Source organism: Microtus ochrogaster, chromosome 2, assembly GCF_000317375.1.
Source record: "Microtus ochrogaster isolate Prairie Vole_2 chromosome 2, MicOch1.0, whole genome shotgun sequence".
Taxonomy (NCBI): Eukaryota; Metazoa; Chordata; class Mammalia; order Rodentia; family Cricetidae; genus Microtus; species Microtus ochrogaster.
In genome coordinates this window covers 15,180,940-15,202,005 of record NC_022010.1, presented here as the reverse complement: position 1 = coordinate 15,202,005, position 21,066 = coordinate 15,180,940, and the positions used below count along the sequence as shown (strand labels likewise).

At 42.2% G+C, this 21,066-nt stretch overlaps 1 protein-coding gene across 1 annotated transcript in view; it reads right to left on the bottom strand.

The window, feature by feature from the left end:
• Positions 1–21,066, bottom strand: part of Atp2a2 (ATPase sarcoplasmic/endoplasmic reticulum Ca2+ transporting 2) — a 42,979-nt gene that overhangs the window by 5,606 nt on the left and 16,307 nt on the right. Inside the window, exons 6-16 of the mRNA XM_013349885.2 lie at positions 9,318–9,398; positions 8,851–8,936; positions 7,015–7,479; positions 6,482–6,570; positions 5,620–5,722; positions 4,905–5,036; positions 2,730–2,852; positions 2,432–2,650; positions 1,432–1,767; positions 748–968; positions 62–264 (exon numbers count right to left, since the gene is read on the bottom strand). Of these exons, the coding sequence (XP_013205339.1) occupies positions 62–264; positions 748–968; positions 1,432–1,767; positions 2,432–2,650; positions 2,730–2,852; positions 4,905–5,036; positions 5,620–5,722; positions 6,482–6,570; positions 7,015–7,479; positions 8,851–8,936; positions 9,318–9,398 (2,058 nt within the window). The remainder of the gene's footprint in view (positions 1–61; positions 265–747; positions 969–1,431; positions 1,768–2,431; positions 2,651–2,729; positions 2,853–4,904; positions 5,037–5,619; positions 5,723–6,481; positions 6,571–7,014; positions 7,480–8,850; positions 8,937–9,317; positions 9,399–21,066) is intronic.

The following is a 21,066-nucleotide window of genomic DNA, read 5'->3' as shown; positions in this document are numbered from 1 at the left end:
TCAAAGGAACTGTACTGCCAAAGGGCACCCCCAACAAGGAACAACAAACAACTGTACTTACAGCCAATAGCCAGGTAACGGAAAAAGAGCCACCCGCTGATCAACGGTTCTTTCGGGTTCCGGGGTGGCTTGTTCATGATGTCTAGGTCTGGAGGGTTGAACCCCAGCGCAGTGGCAGGCAGACCATCTGTCACCAGATTGACCCAGAGGAGCTGGACAGGAATCAAAGCCTCAGGAAACCCAAGGGCCGCAGTCAGGAAAATACTAATTTCCATCCAAGGGAAGAAGAGAAGGAACTCAGTGACTTGGGGGAACGATGAAAGCCTCCTCTCTCCCCAAACCACAAACAAACCACACATATAACATATGTATCAACATTCATTCTGAAACGTAAAGAGGACTAAGACTTTTCTGACTTTAAACTACCAAGGTAAACTAAGTCCTGTGTATTTTTCTTTCTTTCTTTAAAGACAGGGTTTCTCTGTATAGACTAGGCTGGCCTGGAATTCTGTTTCTCCTGTCTCTGCCTCCAGAGTGCTAGGATTAAGGTGTGTGCCAGTATATCCAGATTAACTCCTGTGTTAAGGAATATTCTCTAGACACTGAGCAGCTGTAGACAAGCCCCATGAGACCTTTCTCCACTTAAGGCTAACAACCAAAGTTGCCACAACAGAAGCAGCAAACTGAGAAAGCCCAACACCCCAGCCCTGGCCTTCAAAGACAGCACAGTCCCAGTCAGGCACCCACCAGACCACTTCCCCAACGTTGGAGGAGATGAGGTATCGGATGAACTGCTTCATGTTGTTGTAGATGGCTCGACCCTCCTCAACAGCAGCCACGATGGTGGAGAAGTTGTCATCTGCCAGGACCATCTCAGAGGCAGTCTTGGCCACTGCAGTACCCGAACCCATGGCAATGCCAATTTCAGATTTCTTCAGAGCAGGGGCGTCATTCACACCATCCCCAGTCTGAAAGGGAAGCCACAGCTGACTCAGACATCACCATGTGGTACACCTCTGGGCAGAGGCAGACTGACAGCAAAAGGAAATGGACAGAGCAGTAGCTGGTGTTGAAACCCTTTACTAGGAACACGTAAAAGCAGTCCAGTAGTAAGCTCAGAGAGGCAGAACCAAGAGGACTGCATATCTGCTTGGGTTGTCTTACACCAACACTCAAAACCCAAGAGCTACCTGTGGTGTGGCCACATAATTTAAGCTCATTTACACACTTCCGAAACATATTCAAATAACTAAATATTGTTTATAGATTAAAACCACAAACAAAAAACCCCACAACACCTTCTGTTTTTAGATCTCATTCAGTAGCCTCTCTTGTTTCAGTCTCCTAAGCGCCAGAATTACAGGCACCATCGTGACTAGATGGATCTGCTCTCTGTGCCATTTGAACCACTGCTCGTGTCTGAAATCTTACCATAGCTGTAATCTCATCAAAGGACTGAAGGAACTCAACAATCTTAGACTTGTGGGAAGGTTCAACTCGAGCAAAACAGCGGGCATTCAAGCAGGCATCTCTCTGGGCTGAGGGGCTGAGCTCATCAAATTCCCGCCCTGTAAAAGCCTTTGATGTCACATCCTCATCCTGCCCGAAGATACCAATGCGGCGACAGATGGCCACAGCAGTGCCCTTGTTGTCCCCAGTGATCATGATGACACGGATGCCTGCTTGCCGGCACAGCTTCACAGAAGAGGCCACCTCGATCCTGGGAGGGTCCAGCATGCCCACACAGCCAACAAAAGTCAGATTGGTCTAAAGTAAGAGAGACACTGAGTTCAAACAGCTTATCCCACTGTAAGAGTCCTGGCTGCCCTTGCTACAACTTTCCGCTTGCCCTTGACTGAAGCAGGTCTCACTATACACTTGTAGCAGTCTTCCCACCTCAGCCTGCCACCTGTTCGCCTCCTTGATGGAACTGGGGACTGAACATGGGTTTGCTCATGCTCAGCAGTGTTCTACCACTGAGCCACACCATCACTCGATTATTTTTAAGAGAGTTCACCCTTGTCACCAAATTATTCTAGTCTAAACTCTCACATTCTGTAAGAAATTTATCCAGGGAAAAAACCCAAAACAATGTGTTGAAGGGTCAGTGTGCTCTGACACTGGCCACAGCAAAGCTCTCACTGTTACAAACCCTGACAAAAATTATGGTCTATGGAGGAAGTGGAAATAAACCTCAGCTTGTGTTATTTTTACCAATACCTAACAAATATTTTAAAAATGTAAAATAAGTTGTTAATGGATACTAAGCTTTATAGGCTTGTCCTGAACTTGTCTTGACTATGCTACTCTGAAAGCAGATAAATAAATAAGTCCTATTTCTGTCTGAAGCAACAATCTAAAGACAGCCTCCCCAGGACATCTGCCTCTGGAGGCAGCACAGGCTAGGCAGTGATTGCGCTGGTGCAGGTACCTCATACTTGATGAAGTTGGCTGAGTCTTCCAGGTGCATCTCCTCTCTCCTCAGTGGGTTGTCATGAGTGGCTAGAGCCAGGCACCGCAGTGTGTCGCTGCCACTGCCCCACTCCCGAATGACAGACATAATCTTCTGTTTGACACCAGGAGTCATGGGGACCTTGGTACTTCCAACTCGAATGTGGGTACATCTGTCGATAACACCTTCAGGAGCACCCTAAGAATATGAGATTCAGGTAAGTAACTGCATCTGCCTGTTTACCTGGTGAAAAAGCCTCAGTCTGTACAGTACTTGCCTTCACAAACATCTTGCTCATGGATGTCCGGCTTGGTTTGTTTGGTGTACAATAGACGGACATTGATTTTCTATCACGTGAAAACTCTAGAGTAAATTCCTTCTTCATCAGCTGTTTTATGACCTGTAGAAGATCAGAGATGGAACACTGCTGGATTACTATTTCTAGACTTCTCATTAGGCACTTGTCATATGACAACTCTAGCCCTGGTTAAATAACTTTATCATGGTGGGTCTTTTGGGATTGTGGCAGCACAAACAGCAGTGAACAAAACAGCAAGTCTGTACCCTCATAAAAATGTCCTCTATGGTTTGGGAATACAGCAGAATATAACACTATTATATACTGAATGCCACAGAGAAAACTGTGCAGGAAGACACTGGAGGGCTTTAAACCCTGGCTATTAAGAACTGTCTGAATGCTGTGCAGTGGTGGCGCACGCCTTTAATTCCAGCACTCAGAAGGCAGAGGCAGGCAGATGGATTTCTGTGAGTTCGAGGCCAGCCTGGTCTGCAGAGTGAGTTCTAGGACAGTCAGGGGTGTTACACAGAGAAACCCTGTCTTAAAAACAAAACAAAAATCTCCTAAATGCTAATCTAGACAACTCTGCATTGACAACACCTTCCCAAGTGACTGCAGGTTATATCAAGCAAAGTTAACTACATTAGACATAAATATTCTAAGTAATTCTGGGAGGTCTCGATAGCTGCCAATGCCCATTTTAATCTCAGAGTTAGTTGACAAGATCTTTTTTTGTACTCTTCATGATTTTGAGGGTTTATATTTAAGTTATTGAGCCCTGCTTCATAGACCAGCAGTGTTTTCTATTCTTGAATGGTAGCACATGACTTTAATCTCAGCAGAAAAGCAGAAGCAGGCAGATCTACTTAGGACAACAGGGCTATACAAACAATGCCTCACAAAACAAAACAACTACAAAAAAATAGAAAAAAAGAAAGATAACAAGTAGCAACAAATATAAAATGCTTCAAATCATTACTGATTTTTTCCATCTGAGTAGTCATTAGGTTGATAATGTGTTGAAATCCACATTTCTAGTTTTCTTTTTGTTTTAATTTTTAAAAATGATTTTATGTACATTGGTGTTTTGCCTCCATGCACATCTGTATAGAAGAAAGCGTTGGGTGCCCTGGAAATGGAGTTACTGTGGCTGTGAGCTACCGCTTGGGTGCTGGGTACTGAACCCAGGTCCTCTGGAAAAAGTCAGTGATCTTCTCTTAAACCACAGAGCCATCTCTCCAACACCCCCTACCCCCAATTTAATTTTATATGTGAGTGTTTTGCCTACATGTATGTCATTGTACCACACGTGTGTATGCAGACCAGAAGAGGACCTTTGATCCTCTGGAACAGGAGGTATACAAACAGTTCTTCGATGTCCTGTGGGTGGTGGGAATTAAATCCAGGCCCTCTAAAAGATCGGACAGCACTCTTAACCAAGGAGCTATCTCTTCAGCTAGAAAATCCACATCAGTAATTGTTGACTTATGTGTTATATTTCACAAATATAAACAATGTAACCCCTGGATTTAGCACAAGGTTATAAGGGACTCAAAGGAGGTTTTGATGGACAGATAGAGTAAGAGCTTGATTGGGATGGGTTTGAGAACACAGGAGTGAAAAGGATAGCACATCACAACAGTTCTTTTCATTGAGTTAAACAAATGTGATGTCAAATGAAAACTTAGGGCAAAGGGCAGTTCTAAGTTTGAAACGCATACAATGATTTTCTCTATACTGCTGATGAAGAGCTGGCAGAGACAAAAACTGAAACATAGGCAGGAGGAGCTGGGTTTTGCCAGGACCAAGAATAGCTTGCGTACAGCTTCCTTGGAGAAGGCAACCCTTGTGACATACCTGTGACAATTTACTAATATTTGCTGGGATTTGTTTTTTGTTTTGGTGTGATTTGAATTTGTTTGTCTAATGAGACTCTTACTCTACAATCTATGGCAATCCTCCTGGACTCAGTTTCCTAAGTGCTAGGATTATATGCTTGAGAGTACTTTACCTGACTATAACTGTCAGGAAAAAAATAGGGAAAAGCAAAGGTATAAACGGAAGCACAGAGGTCAAGGAGGCAGGAAAGGAAAAAAGAGTGAATGTATATGGTAAGGCTGAGTAATAAACAGTACACCAAGCTCAAATACTTACCGAGTTGCAGGCATTTGCACGCTCTATTTTAGAGAGTCCCTTCAGTTCGGTATCAAATACATTCATTTTCTCTACCAGGCAAGTGAGAGCAGTCTCTGTAGCTTCTCCAACTTTCTCATACACACCCTTTGCCTACAGTGTTGAAAGAAGTCACTGTCAGTAGGACAGCCTGTTCCATGTGGGAAAAGACACTCAAGGTACAACCATGAGACACTACCATGTGCTTTCTCATTTAAAGTATTAGTTCATTTCAGATTTCAGGCCATTGTCTGATGAGTTCATATCCCCTGATAGGGAAGGCCTAACCTTTGAGAAAGAAAGCAAATGATTAACCCCATTATTTTTCTCTTGGTTACAATTCTTTCACCACCAAAATATCCCCATAAGCTTCACGCTGTCCTCAAGATTGTATGGTAATCCCTATTTAAAGTACAATCATTACCCCCACTGTTAGAAAGACTTCTGAGCTCTGGTCCTTTAAAGTAAGGGTGCATCTGTGGTCAGACCATCATGACAACTATTGATCTTATAAAATAACTGCAGTGCCCAGCCTCAGATCTAGGAAAGGCACTGGGATTTTTTTTCAGCTAGGCCACACTAAATAGAAATGGAAAATAAAATCAGAAACTTGTTTTTCAAAGGGAGGAAGGAAGATGGCCTTTTTTATTCCACTCACCCTTCTCTTGAGCTAGGGATAGGCCGCTTTCCCACTTACCTCATTATAATCCAAAGCAGAATCATTACACAGAGCACAGATAGTTGCTAACTCTACAAGCCCGTCATACTGATGGCATTTCACTGGCTTATCATCTTTATGCCTATCAAAAAAGAAAACATTTCTGGATCACAGCTTGCTTTAACTTAAGATAACAAAAAACCCAAAGCACTTCTTTGTGTGTGGGGCTGTGTGTGTGTGTGCGCGTGCGCGTAGAGAAGGTAAGAGGACAAATAGTGGAAGATTTTCTCCTTCCTCCATATTGGTTCCTGAGATGGAATCCCCACTGTCACACCTACAGGCTTTTATACTCTGCCTCCCATTTGAAACAAGATCTCACCTTCATGTTCCAGGATAGACTTTCTGTTTCACCTGCCTGAACCCAAAATTGATGGGATGACAAGCATCTGACCCAGCTTCCCAATGATGAGGAGTATGTAAGTTTGAGGGAGAGCAGGTTGGGAGAGATTCAAAAGAATTTGAGTGACAGTTCTTTTGAAATCCAGTGAGACCAGAAATTCTTACTGAAACTCCACCATGGGTAAGTGAAGAACAAAATAGGGCCCTCACCAGAAAACAGGCTTCAAAAGGTACCCTGTTCATAAAAATCTGAGCCACAGTCAGCCATCTTAGCTATAGTTCCTTTTGTGTGCATGTAGCCCAGGCTGGCTGTTATCTCCTGTTCATCACCATGCTCCAAAGGATCAAAGCAAGGCTCCAGGTATACTAGGCATACTTTAGCTCTACCACTAAGTCACAGGCCCGCCAACATCGAGATTTTCTAGACCCATCCTTTGTGATGGATCTAAACAACCAATGACTACAGTGACACAGTGGAGTCTGCAGGACAATGGTTACTCACACTTCACCAATCGGTGCATATGTTGATCCAGTTATGGTAAACTCATTAAGGGAACAAGTGTCTCCTTCGACTTTGTCCAGAATGAACATCTATAAAGAAATACAGAATACAATTCCTTAGAAGATATATATACACAACCACTCCTTGTCTACAGTGAAAACCCCGTCATTTAAAATGGCAGTTTCAATGATGCTCGCCAAGCACTACTCTTAATTGCTCAGATGACTTTCAACATAACTATCAGTGATGCAGTCTAAGACAACCCAAGGAAAGATACAGGGATTCAGAAGTCAGTAAAAGACTTAGGCTAAAGACTATGGTTACTTTTTGCATTACACAGTCTTGCTTTAGAACAAGGCAGAAAAGCTCAAGTAAAAGAGACTAATATTTTAGAGTCAAATACTTGAGCAAAATAAGCTGTGGGAAGAATGAATTGGTGCTCCTTCCCCACCCAGGGCTGACAGACCATAAAAACACTGTCTAATGAGGAGCCTACAAACACCCAAGAGTCATAAAGGACACTCCTTCCTTACCCTGCAGACTGACATCTGGTTTGTGGTAAGCGTGCCTGTCTTGTCTGAGCAGATAACAGAAGTACAACCAAGGGTTTCCACAGAAGGCAGACTTCGAACAATAGCATTTTTCTTTGCCATCCTTCGAGTTCCAAGAGCCAAGCAAGTGGTGATGACAGCAGGCAGACCCTCGGGGATGGCAGCAACAGCCAGGGCCACTGCAATCTTAAAGTAGTAGATGGCACCTCTGATCCAGGAGCCCCCATGAACTGGGTCATTGAAATGCCCAATGTTTATGATCCAGACTGCAATGCAGATGAGGGAGATAACTTTGGAAAGCTGCTCCCCAAACTCATCCAGTTTCTGCTGTAGGGGTGTTCTCTCTTGTTCAGTTGCAACCATTTCATCTCGAATCTTGCCAATTTCAGTATTAACTCCAGTTGCCACCACCACTCCCATAGCTTTCCCAGCAGCGATGTTTGTACCCTAGGAGAAGCAGAGGAAAACTGGTCCTAAGATCAACACCAACTTAAATACTGACCAATATACTGACTGAATTCCACATAGTACCTGTTCACCCAATGGGACAAGACAGCTCTCTGCAACATGGAACCTGGTCTACAGACCCGCTCTGGGTTTAGCAGTACTCCAACTTCTCTAATCTCAAACTCCACGCAGCTCTCAGCACTATACATTCTTCTTTATCTTTGTTTCTGGCTCCAAAGTTGACCTCATCTATTAAGATGAGCAGTCAGCCCCGTGGGCTGTTTCAGAATCTCCACCCCAGGCAGCACCAGCGTCAGGTGAAATCATGTGGGACTGACTGCTGGAGACACAGCTACAGCCTTCTCACTGCACTGTACCTGCTGTCAGTAGGGAAGTCCATCCCTTGAAATACTAGATTCTAAATAAAAATATAGGCATTTCTGCAGTACTTACAACAACAACAACAAAAAACAAGTATTTATTTTTCACCTAGGCTCACCAAATGGTGTGCCACGTTTGCTCTTTCCAAATACATACTTTTTATCACAGGCATAGCAGCAATGTCCACAAACTTGAAAGGATCCTTTCTAGGCTTGAAGACTTTCCTTGAAAAGGCTACCTTTTCAGCTGTTACAGAGTCTAAACATTTCTATCCTAGTCTTTTCATTAGCTAGCAACCAAAACAAAGCCACTTAAGTCACACGTATCACTATCGTACATGGTCTCTATTCTTGTTTCTTTGCTTTACTGCTAAAGACTGAACCAGGTAGGGCCCTCAGCACACTGAGTGTCACTGCTTCATCCCCAGCTATCTTAGATCTTGACAGCTGAGACACACAGTAAAGAATAATATCTTTTGGAATAACCAATTATCGTCTGAAGTCTGACCACTGAAGATGGTCACGCTGGGACTATGGTGATCTGAATAAAAATGGCCCCCATAGATCCAGGGAGTGGCAATTATTGGAGGCATGGCATTGAGGTTTCAGAAGCTTAGACCAGACCTAGTAGCTCACTGTCTATTCCTGCTGCCTGTGGATCCAGATGCAGAACTCCTTCTCCAGCACCATGTCTGCCTCCACGTCCCTCCATGCTGATAATAGACTAAACCTCTGAACTGTAGCCAGCCCCAACTAAATGTTTTCCTATAAGAGTTGCCTTAATCATGCCTTCACAGCAACAGAAACCCTAACTAAGACAAGGACTGTCTCCCAACAACAACAACAACAACAAAAAAAAAAAAAAAAAACAAAAAAAACCATTCTTAGACTGGGAAGCTTGGTTAAAGTTTAGACAAACTAGGACCTATCAAGTGTGAGACCCTGGGTTCAACTCCCAGCATCCCTACCGCCAACATCTGATAACACTCACAGAAAAGAGCATGTTCTTTTTATCTTGATTGACAGCTCGTGGGTCAGGGACAGGATCAGTGTGCTTGATGACGGAAACAGATTCACCTAAGCAGGTTATGAGACAGGATGGTCAGCTGTTTGAAGCATACCCAATTTTGGTAACCCTTACCCACACCAACACATTCCCACTTTTTAACCACTGCCAATGTGGGCAGTTGTGGTGGCACACAACTATAATCCCAACACATAGGAAGTTGAAGCAGGACATGGACAGTTGCATGCCACCACGTGGGTTCAGGGGAAACTTGTGTGAACGGCAAGTGCCTTAATTATTAAGGCATTGCTCCAGCCCAAAACTAATTTTAAAACTTCTTTAAGAAATTATCTAGAGAGGGTTATGGTAGGGTGCCATACAGTAGGTACTGTCTATATATAGTTGGGAGATAACTGGCTTCAAAACTTCATTTTCCAACATGTACTACTTACCTGTGAGAATTGACTGGTCGACTCTTAGAGTTGTAGACTTGATGGATGTTAATCTTATATCAGCAGGAACTTTATCACCAACTAACAGGTTTTAAAAAGGAAAAAGGCAGCTAACGTAAATAACTTTTGCAATTATGAAAAGATGAAATTGCTTCCAAATCAAACAATTTTTAAAAACAAATACCTTGCATACAATGGAAAAAGTATACCTTTTTATTTATTTTTCGAGACAGGGTTTTTCTGTAGCGTTGGAGCCTGTCCTGGAACTAGTTCTGTAGACCAGGCTGGCCTTAAACTCACAGAGATCTGCCTGCCTCTGCCTCCCAAACGCTTGTGAGTTGGAGGACTTGGTTTACAGAGCGAATTCTAGAAAAGACTCCAAAGTTACAGAGAAACCCTGTCTCGAACTCCCTCTCCCCCCAAAAGGAGAGCCAGGTTGTTAAAGCTTGCCATGCAAGCCTAGAAACCTAAGTTTAGTTCTCAGAACCTATGAAAAATGAAAAAAAATCAACTCCACAAAGTTGTCCCTCTTCACACAGACACACAGTAACAACATAAACCTTAAAAACTAAGTAAAAAACAAGAAGTGGGTCTGTGAGATTGTTCAGTGTGAAGTCAAACCTGGGGGACCTGAGTTTGCTTCCTGGGATCCCCACAATGGAAGAAAAGAACAAGATGCATAAAATGTTAGCCAATATTCTCTGCAATATTTTTGGTTTTTCGAGATAGGGTTCTCTGTAGCTTTGGTGCCTGTCCTGGAACTAGCTCTTGTAGACCAGGCTGGCCTCAAACTCCCAGAGATCCGCCTGCCTCTGCCTCCTGAGTGCTGGGATTAAAGGCGTGCGCCACCACTGCCTGGCTAGACAGGACTTCTATTGTCTAGAAGCTGCAGCATACAATGCTCTGATCCACAAATTCTTATTTTATAGACTTCACAGAGTTTATTTTTATGACTTTGCTCAAACATTTTGCAAACAAAGAAAGCTGTGATAACTTTATACTACGGTGAGATTTCCAAAGATACCTGTGTATTACATGGGATGTCACATGGTATCAACCACATACACAGACCTGATAGTGGTATGAGGTTTAACAAATGATCAACAACAGCTTTCCAGGTCAGTGGGGAGAGACATTTTACCTTATAATCGTTGGAACCTTTTAAATGATCAAATAAGTGAAAAAAAAATCTCTTTCATAACCTGAAGGTCCTTTAGTCAACAGTTTTCTTTCCTGGGTAAAGCTCCTTTAATAGCCCTAAAGGGTTCTAGGATGAGCCCTCAAGCCCTTGGTGTGTAAAATGCAAAACGATATAACCCAATAACAGACAAAAGAAAAGTAAATACACTTCCTGAGAACACCATAGTCTTCAAATACTGTCCAAAAAATGCACATCTGCATGAGAACTAGACCTTTAAAGAGGATGGGAACTGAGTGTGCTCACCAACAGCTTGCTCACCAGCGCCTGGGACTGCCTCCAGCCTCAAGGTGTGAAATCATGATGTTCTGAACGGCAACCAAAGTGGTTTGAAAAAGAAAATGGCAAACTAACCATCCTACCCCAAGAAGTAAACCCTGTACTTAATCCTTCAATTTAGTTCACTTCTCTATTTTTCAGAGTTTTACTCAAAGCGAATATAGTTTACTCTTTTTTATTGGTTTGGTTTTTCGAAACAGGATTTTCTCTGTATAGCTTTGGAGCCTGTCCTGGAACTTACTCTGTAGACCATGCTGGCCTTGAACTCACAGAGAACCACCTGCCTCTGCCTCCCAAGAAAGGGCTGGAATTAAAGGCATGCATACCATCTCTGGGCCCTCTAACTTTAAAACAAAACAACCACAGCAACAACAAGAACAGTTTAGTACAGTGGTCCTCAACCTCCCTAATATTATGACCCTTTAATAGACCTCCTCATTTTGTAGTACCCCAACCATAAAATTAGTTTCATTGCTACTTCCTAGCTGTAATTTTACTATGAATCAAAATGTAAATATCCGATAAGCAAGATATCTGATATCCCCTATGGAGGGGTTTTGATCCACAGGTTGAGAACCACTGCTTTAGTGCACAAAACGAGCTTACACCTAAGAAAGAGAGTGACACAGAAAGAGGTAGAAGGTCCAAAATCTTTAGGGACAAAGATCATCTTTGCATTCGACTAAAGGGACACACACGTGAAGGTAGAATTCCTGCTGGAAATGCTTATGCAACCAACAGCAATATTCCAACTGAATAAAATGAACCTTCCACTTTAACTGTTAACAGTATACCCAAGGGAATATATCCAAATCACTCTGGAGGCAGAAACAAGACCACTGATTTTCAGTTAGGCTAGAGCTAAGTAGTGAAACCCTGTCTCAAAAATAAATAAATAAATAAATAAATAAAATAAAACTAATAAAAATTTAACTGCACTATTGTTTTAGATTTAAACATTTTTATTCTATTTTTACTTATTTGTGTATGTGTGGACACACCAGCGTGAATGAGGTCAGAGGTTATCTATTGGGAAGTCTGTTGTCTCCTATCATGTGGGTCCCAGGTATTGAATTCAGGTAGGTCATTAGGACTGGCAGTAGAGTTCTTGGTGGTCCTAATTTTGTTTTGTTTTTGATTAAATATTTTTTTCACACATTTTGATGATGCTTTCTTCTCCCAGATCCTCCTCAGCTCCTTACCCACCCAACTTTTGTTTCTCAAAAAACAAAAATAAACCCCCTCACAAAATAAAAACAAAAGCAAGCAAAAGAATAAGATAAAAAAAAATACCTAAAGAAAACAAAATGAAATTTAAAAATCCCACAAAAGCTGGGCGATGGTGGCACAGGCTTTTTTTGTTTTGTTTTGTTTTTTTCAAGACAAGTTTTTTTTTTTTTTGTAGCCTTGGAGCTTGTCCTGGAACTAGCTCCTGTAGACCAGGCTGGACTAGAACTCACAGAGATCTGCCTGCCTCTGCCTCTTAAGCGTGCACCTTTAATCCCAGCACTCGGGAGGCAGAGGCAGGCGGATTGCTGGGAGTTCGAGACCAGAGGGTAGTTGAGAGTGGGATGGGATTGTGGACTGCCAGATTTTTTAAAAAAGGTTTTCGCTAGCATTGAACTTGTGACAGTCCAGCACACTGCACTGTCTTAACTATACTATTTCTGCATGCTATAAATTAATCTGATTCCCTGTGCTTTTCAACATTGTGAAACGAATACAAGGTCAAGGGGAAGCATTGTTAACTCTAAATGGAAAATTTCAAATGCTCCTTTGCTATTTGAGATTATTATGTAATAATGACCCTACGGGAGCTTCAGACAGGATTCTGTCCAATGTGGCACAGAGGTGCTTGCAATCTACGACTGCTGTCATGCTTCTGCGCTATAACTGGTGGAGGACACAATTGTATTTACTCCCTGGGGAGTTGGAGGGAGAACTCAAACACCCATACAGATAATTATTTTGTCTAATGCTGGCAAGACAGTTTACTGCTTAAGGCTCTCTGAGCAAGCCTGAGTACCTGAGTTTAATCCCTGGATTTCATGGTAGAAAGAGAGAATGACCTTCCATACTCTGTAGCATACTGAGCCACCACATGCACACTTATTACATACATATCACAACCAAACTAAATATGATGGTACACACCTTTAACTCTTTTTGTTTGAGACAGGGTTTCTCTGTGTAATCCTGGCTGTCCTGGAACTCACAGAAATCTGCCTGCCTCTAGCTCCCAAGTGCTGGGATTAAAGGTGCCACCAACACCCAGCACTGTGTATCCTCCTTAGGCCCACCCCTCAACCTGCAGGGTACTTCGAGAACATCTCTTAGGCCAAGGGTACTTTCTTATTAGGTACCACCCCCCCTTCAGGTACTATTTGGGATGCACTGAGCACCTACTACCCTCTTCATGTGATGAGGTTACTTTGATTTGCATTACTGTCAAACAATGCAATCCTAAACCATTAGGGTGATTCTCACCTTTACCTGTCCTACAGATAAGGTTAAGGCAAACTGATTTTTTTTTTTTTTTTTTTTGGTTTTTCGAGACAGGGTTTCTCTGTGGTTTTGGAGCCTGTCCTGGAACTAGCTCTGTAGACCAGACTGGTCTCGAACTCACAAAGATCCGCCTGCCTCTGCCTCCCGAGTGCTGGGATTAAAGGCATGCGCCACCACCGCCCGGCCATCCCAGAAGATTTTATAATTAGACCTCAATTACATGAGGCCTCAAGATCTTACAGAGGATCTAGGATACTAGGTTGGGTAAGACAGAGAAAGGGAGACCTCTATGGCTATGGGAAAGCCCGGATACATACTGGGTAAAGACTTTTCAGTGTGACTACTTTGGGTCAGCTACACTCAACTCTTAGGTAGCCCTTATCAATTCTCTATAAGTAAGCCTAATAAATTCATCAGTTACCCAGAGTGAACTCTGATGAAATCAAACTTCGGTTTGTTGCTGGAATAGGTATCACTTAGCAGTCACCCCAGTACATAGCTTAGCTGGATGTTTCCAGAATGGAAGAGAAGACTAGAAAGCTTATACAAGTTATGAAGCTCTGAGAAGTTATTTAAGGTACATAAGGATGAGACTGAGATGATGGTATACTATGGATGGTATCAAAGTTTCTAAGGTCAAAGATCAACACTCATAGGAACTCTCTAAAATGTCTAATAAGTTTAGTGTCTGGTTTTAGTAGCAGACTGGCATAACTGACCTTCTGGATGTTCAACAATCCTCTTTGGAGGTCTATACTAATGTGGTCAGATGAATGAAAAGGGTTTTTTCATCCTTGCTCTCCAAAGTCAATTAGTTCCCAGGGCACTGTGGAGCATCCCTTGAAATATTCTGTAATCATATGAAGTCTCCTATTGTTGCGTTCAGGGAGACCTCATGTGGTGAATTCTAATCAATGTCCAGCCTACAAAAAGAGAGGGCCAACAACAGGAAAATCTACACTCTTCTTTATGCAACAACTGGAAACAGTTGTCGACCAACACTTTTGACTTTTTCTCAGAGATGGACAGCCTGGTAAAAGACTGAAGGAGCCAGAAGTTCCTGAGGCCCAAATAATTCCAAGGACTACATTTTCAACTGGCCTTGACAGTAAAAAAAAAGATTAATTTTGGCCACCTCTATGGTCTTAAACAGCCCTGGGAATGAAACAGTAAGTATGTTTAGTGACTAGTCCTCAGACATTATATTTAACCGAATTATTTCTACATTTTTTTTCTCACTTCTTGGTTTTCTAAAGTTGCACGCACAGAGAGAGAGGGAGGGAGGGAAAGATAGAGACAGAGAGTACCAATATGCCTAACCACCCATGTTCCCTAATTTACAGGAGGCAACCTGATACCCTCCTCCAACTTACAGGTTTGGAAAAATTATTCAGAATACCCAAAAGATGCCTTTGGGACACTGCTGGACAGTGCTATAAGAAAGGATCCAATAGATTGTTCTCTTTCAAACTGTTAATTAGATGCTGACATGAACTGACTCCTCTTTTTTTTTTCCGACTATTTATAGCAGCGATTTACTCATCGGCGCTATGGACGGGAATCTAACTCAGACCTCAGGTGTAGCAGTCGGCGCTCTTAACCTCTGAGCCACCTGTCCATCTGAACTGACTCCTCTTAAAAGCTTCTAGATAGTCACACTCTCTCCTTGAGACAGGGCCTATGTAGTAGGGAACTCGCTCTGTAGACCAGGCTGTCCTCAAACTCACAGAGATCCACCTGCCTCTGCCTCCCAAGTGCTTGGATTAATTAAAGGCACACACCATTGCTGCCCAACAAGAATTAGTTTTTGTAGTGTGGAGTGTGGGGGCTGGCTTCACCAAGCCAAGAAACTGTTCTGTTTTGTAAGCTGCTGGGTGGGCAATAAGTCATATTGGCTGGTTTTGGACTCTAGACTCCAGAGTGTACGATGGGGATTGGTTGGCTACTTTCTGGAATTCCATGGACAGTGGAATTTTGAACCCTTGGGCTGGTTTTATAGACCTGGTTTTTGGGTAAGGGGCTTCCTTTAGTCCCAGATCCCTTATATATAAAGGATATAGGGTATTGTTTTCTGTCTGGCTACTTCCTGCTGGCAAGGAATATTGTTCAAAGTTTTGGGGTCTGAAGTAACTCTAAGAGGAACACTGTTGCTGTTTTTGAAACAAGGTCTCTATGAGCCCTAGCTATCCTATGTATCACTATGCAGACCAGGCTGTCTTTGAACTCACAAAAATCTGCCTGGCTTCGCCTCTCAAATGCTGGAATTAAAAGTGTGCACCACACTAGGAAAGGAGTATTGTTGTGTGGTGGATTAAGTGATGACAGTGATTTGATTCATAAGGAACTGTCAATAGTTTAAAAGCATACACCAGAATTGGGCAGTGGTGGCGCACACCTTTAATACCAACAATTGGAAGGCAGAGGCAGGTGGATTTCTGAGTTTGAGATCAGCCTGGTCTATAGAGTGAGTTCCAGGACAGGCTCCAAAGCTACAGGGAACATCTGGTGTCAGGAATGGTGGCACACACCTTTAATGAAGCAGAGGCAGGCAGATTTCTCTTGAGTTCCAGACCAGCCTGGTCTGCAGGGTAAGTTCCAGGACAGCCACGCCAGGACTACAAAGAGAATCTGTCTTGTGGAAAACAACAAAATCTGATTCTCAGACCCTACTCCTTCACTCTAAGGTTTGGGGGTACCAATCTCTTGACCAATAAAGCCCACTCTTGTTTTGAGGCTGACTATTCTTTCAGTTTTCTCATTTACTTATTTCTTACTTCATTTCTCAGTCTTTTTGGCTAGGATCAAGTGTAAAAAGTTAATACACGGCAGGTTACCAAGATGACTCAGTAGCTGAACACACTTGCCACCAAGCCTGACAAAGTCCAATCCCCAGGACCCACACTGTAGGAAACAATGAATTCCTTTAACTTGTTTCTAACCTTTGAGTATGAACACACACACACACACACACATACACACAATGTAAATAAGTACAGTACATTTTAAGAAACTATTAGGAATCTACTCATAATCATAGTTCACAGATTCTACAAAGGGCATGTTTAGGACAGCCTCTATTACATTTCTTGCATATCAGAAATACTAGCTCCAGAATGAAAGCCTAACTGTTTAGCACTTAAGGAAGTGGCTATCTTAAAGTTCTATGATTCTGCTCCCATTACAAGATCACCTCTTTCTAGAAAGCCACGAAGGAAGCATACCCAAGTTAGCTTTTATAACCCAGCATGTTGTAGCCTTCTCTTAGAAGAACCTTTAAATCATCTTAAGTTAACCAATGTCCTTGTTTTACAGACAGAAACTAAAGGCCAGGAAGTAAAAGGAGTTTTGCTTCAGGAAGCTCAATTAATGAAAGACCTCCTTTAACTTGCTATGACTGACTGCTTCACTTCTTTTCCTAACAATCTGTTTGATGGGCACATCAAAAAGCAGATCTATTAAGGAGCTATAAATAAATAAATAAATAAATAAATAAATAATGAGCGTAAAGACCCGTCTAGAATTTTTCAAAGGCATAATGACAATTTCCTTCATACCACAGGCATCTATGGGTGTCAGGCAGGGCTGTGCCTGGGAAGCAGGCAAGGGCACTGCTGCTCACACCCAGTCCTATTTCCTGATGGGCTCGTCAGCGCCCAAGGGCAAGTGGTAGTGGAAAGTTCTTATTTTTGCCAAGGGAGTGCTCTACAACTTTTTCCTTTGCATATTTTTTTTCTGTTTCTTTGGGTTGAGGCAGGAAGAATCTGTTATTAACCACTTTCTCTTTGCCTAACACCTGACACTTGTTCACATGTAGTTCTGGGCGTCTTCAGTTCTTAGCTCTTTCCTTTCCACCACAATAATGATTTTCACTCTGAACAGAAATACAATTTAAAAGTTAGGCTACCAAAAATACATTTTATGAGTGAGTTAAGAAAAATTATTACTTGCCATATCTTACAACTAACTGCAAGTTTTACCTTATAAGGAATATTTAAGTTATGCTACTTAATTAAAACACCTTTTTCTATTCAAGTTAAATGTAAATACCAATATATGCAAGAGAAAAGTTTTTTTTAAATATGTGTGCACGTGAGTGAAAAAAAAAAAATTTTTTATTTTCCCTAGGCGTGGTGGTGCAGGCCTGTAATCCCAGCACTCAAGAGCTGTGACAGGTAGATCTCTGAGTTTGAGGACAGGGTTTCTCTGTAGCTTTGGAGCCTGTCCTGGAATTGTAGGGGTCTCTCCTTTCACATTGTGGTCCTAGGAACTGAACTCAGGTGTCAGAGTTGGCAGCAAGGTCTTTTATCTGCTGAGTCATCTTTCCTACCCAAGAAGGCTTTTTTTACACCAGGCACTGTTGCAAGGACTCTACAGGTCACCCTCTGTAACTCTTCACAAGGAACAAGCTATTATCTTCACTCCCTGTTTATAAATGAGGTGCTTTTCAAGGTCATAGTACTTCACAGCCATAAAGAGACTGAGCCAGTCTCCATTTTTCTGCCCCTTAATGTCAGTGTTTTTAGTTTTTCTACTATAATGTTACAGAGTAAAATACATCTATAAATACCTTTAACTTCTGGAAGGCAAAATCATGGAAACAGGGATTATCATTTTACTCTCATTTATATCCCTGCCATTTTCCCCAAATCACAATTTTCTAAATGTTCCAGCACAAGCAAAGCTGAACACTGTATTTTACAAAAGTCACAGTATCTTAAGAAAAGCGAGCCTCTTCCAGTGGTCTCTCTCGTCTCTTAATCTCAGTGACAAGAATGGGAAGACTGACACCGTGACTACTACTGAGTCATGCAATGGGGAGGAGTGATTACAGGAAATCAGGAAACGCCAGCCCTATGTAACCAGGTCAAGCTTCAAGATCAACTGGTCTGTCATGGTCTGAAGGTGGGGGAGACCTCCCGGAGTACTCACCTCTCAGTGTCTTATGAGTAATCCTCAGAGTGCTAACGGGTCCTGATATCAAAGCCCTGCATAACTCATTATTACATCTACACTCAATGTGAAGAAATATTTCGCTCTTTTAAGAGATTGGCATTTATTTTTGTGTGTACAGGTGTTTTTGCATGTATGTGAACCTCATGTGTGACTGTTGTCTGCAGAGGCCAAGAGGATGTCAGATCCCCTGGAACTGGTGTTACCGACTTTGCGGGGCCATTGTGTACTTGCTGGGAAGTGAACCCAGGTCCTCTGTAAGCGTAGCCAATGCTCTTAAGAAACCCGGAGTCCCTCTGTTTTTGTGGCTTTTTTTTAAGTAAGATTTTTGTTTTTAACTGTACGTACGTACGTATGTATGTATGTATATGTTGAGTACAGGTGACTGAGGCCAGAGATATGGGGTCTCCCCGGAGAAGTTACTTACAAGCAGTTGTGAGGTGCCCAACCTAGGTATTGGGAATGAACTTGGGTCTTTTGCAAGACTAGTATCCACTCCTAACCGTTGAACTAATCTCTAGTTCTTGCTTAATATACAAGTTAACATGAAGAATTTGACTTGATTTTCAGGAACGGCCAAAATTATTATTTCTAGGGATATCTGAATATAGATGCCAGCCCTTATCTCTCACATCCCTCCCCGTGAAACACCTTCACAGAAGGGGAAAAGCTGAACAAATACAACTCTTTATTTGGTCATATCTCTTGCTTCTTTTTCCTTAATATGTTTGACTTTTTAAAAATTTTAGAGAACTGTGTATGTATGTTTGTGTGTGTAGAGGCCTGTTGTACCCATGAGGTGTCTCCTCAACTATTCTACACTATACTAACTGAGAGAGAATCCCGTGCTGAACCCAGAGCTCACCTCAACTAGTGTAGCTAGCCAACTTGACACAAGGATTCCTTTGTCTTCCTCCCGAGGTGATGGGATTAGAGGTGAGTGTCCATGTACCGCCTTTCTGTGTGGGTACAGGAGACCTGCACTTCTGTCCTCACTGTTTCTGCACATCTCCCAACCTAGTTTGACATTTTATGAACATATAAAAGCCTAATCTCTGTAAACTGCTTAAACTAGACAGTAATTACTATTTTAAGCATACTTCAAGTTTTAATTTAATCTGCATGGTGGTACACACCTTTAATCCCAGCACTCTGGAAGAGGCAGGTGATCTGTGTGTTCTAGGCCAATCAAGGTTAAACACTGAGAGTTTATCCTTAAGAAATATACTTTTGTTTTTCTAAATTTGTGTTCCCACGTGTGTCTAAATTTATATGCATTATGTACATGCAGGTATCCACGAAGGCAAGAGGAACCCACTGAACTTGAGTTGTGAGAGGAACTCTAGTGTTCTGCATGAGCAGTAGTCATTCTTAACTGCCACCTCTCCAGCCCCCATACAATTTTAAAAACCAAATAGCATCATAGGCTTCTAGGAACTTTTAAAAATGCAGCAACTATCCAGCTCCATTTCAAACTAAATAATCAAACTGCCCATATAAACAGCTTTTGTTTTTGTATTTAAGACTTCTTCTGGCTTATGCAGGTACCTATATGCAGACAGAACACCATAATGTAAAATAAACAACAGGAGGGACATAGTGGTGCTTGTCCTTAATCCCAGCTCTTGGAAGGTAGAGGCAGGGGTTCTTTGAGTTCACAGGCCATCATGGTCTATATAGAGTTCCAGGACAGCCAGGGCTCTATAGAAATACTCTGGAAGAACAAACAAGACAAACAACAAAACACACACACAAATAAACTAGTGATAAACTTCTAAGTGCCTAGATTACATAGCTGAGCCTCCATAGTATTTTTACACTTTTTAAATGACTGCTTTAAAAAAAGAATGAAAGATTTTGCTGTGCGTGACAAAGCCCAAAATACTGATACTGCCTGGTTTTATACCAAAAGAAAAATGCCTGCCAATTTGGCAGAATCATACACATATGTAATTCTAGCATGCAGGAAGATAGAACAGGCAGAAGATCTTTTTAGTTCAAGCCCAACCCAGACTACATAGTCAGGACCTATTCTTAAAACAAAAACCAAAGCCAAAAAATTCCTTAGTCTCTGCTCTTTGGGCTGGTAAGCTAATTAGGTATAGCATTAGGTGTTTGTTATACAGAGCTAGGACACTCAACTTTGACAGCTTTCTAAAATAAAAAGCCAAGTCTCATGGTCACAATTCTTCAATATACATGTATTTTAGATTTAGAAAGTTCCTTAGAATACACTCAGATGGGAATGGTAGTGCATACTTCTATTTCAGCACCTGAGTAGGAAGATAAGAAGTTCAAAGTCTGCCTTGGATATAGCAAGACCACTACTACCCTGGGCTACAGGAAACTATCTCAAAGAAATAAGCTCACTCTATCTAACTGCCCAAATCTGTAGAGGTGAATTTTCTGTTCAATCTCAGGCAGAGAAAGATAGGGTTGGTGTTCTTAAATGACCTGGGTCACCTATTCCACAGTCTTGCCTTGTAAACTGCCTCACAGTGTCAGTGTCAGTCAGTCTGTCTGTCTGTCTGTCTGTCTGTCTCTCTCTCTCTCACACACACGCACGCACGCACGCACGCACGCACGCACGCGCGTGCATTTGGGAGTGGGGAGTCGGGACAGGGCCTCACTACATAGTTCTGGCTGTCCTGGAACTCACTTATTTAGACCAGGCTGGCCGTAAACTCCTGCCTCCCAAGTGCTGGGATTAAATAAGGGTATGTGCCACCTTACCCCAGTTTAACTTTCTTTTTTTTAAAAATATTTATTTATTTATTTATTTTGTGTGCAGTTAGCCAGAAGAGGGCACCAGACCTC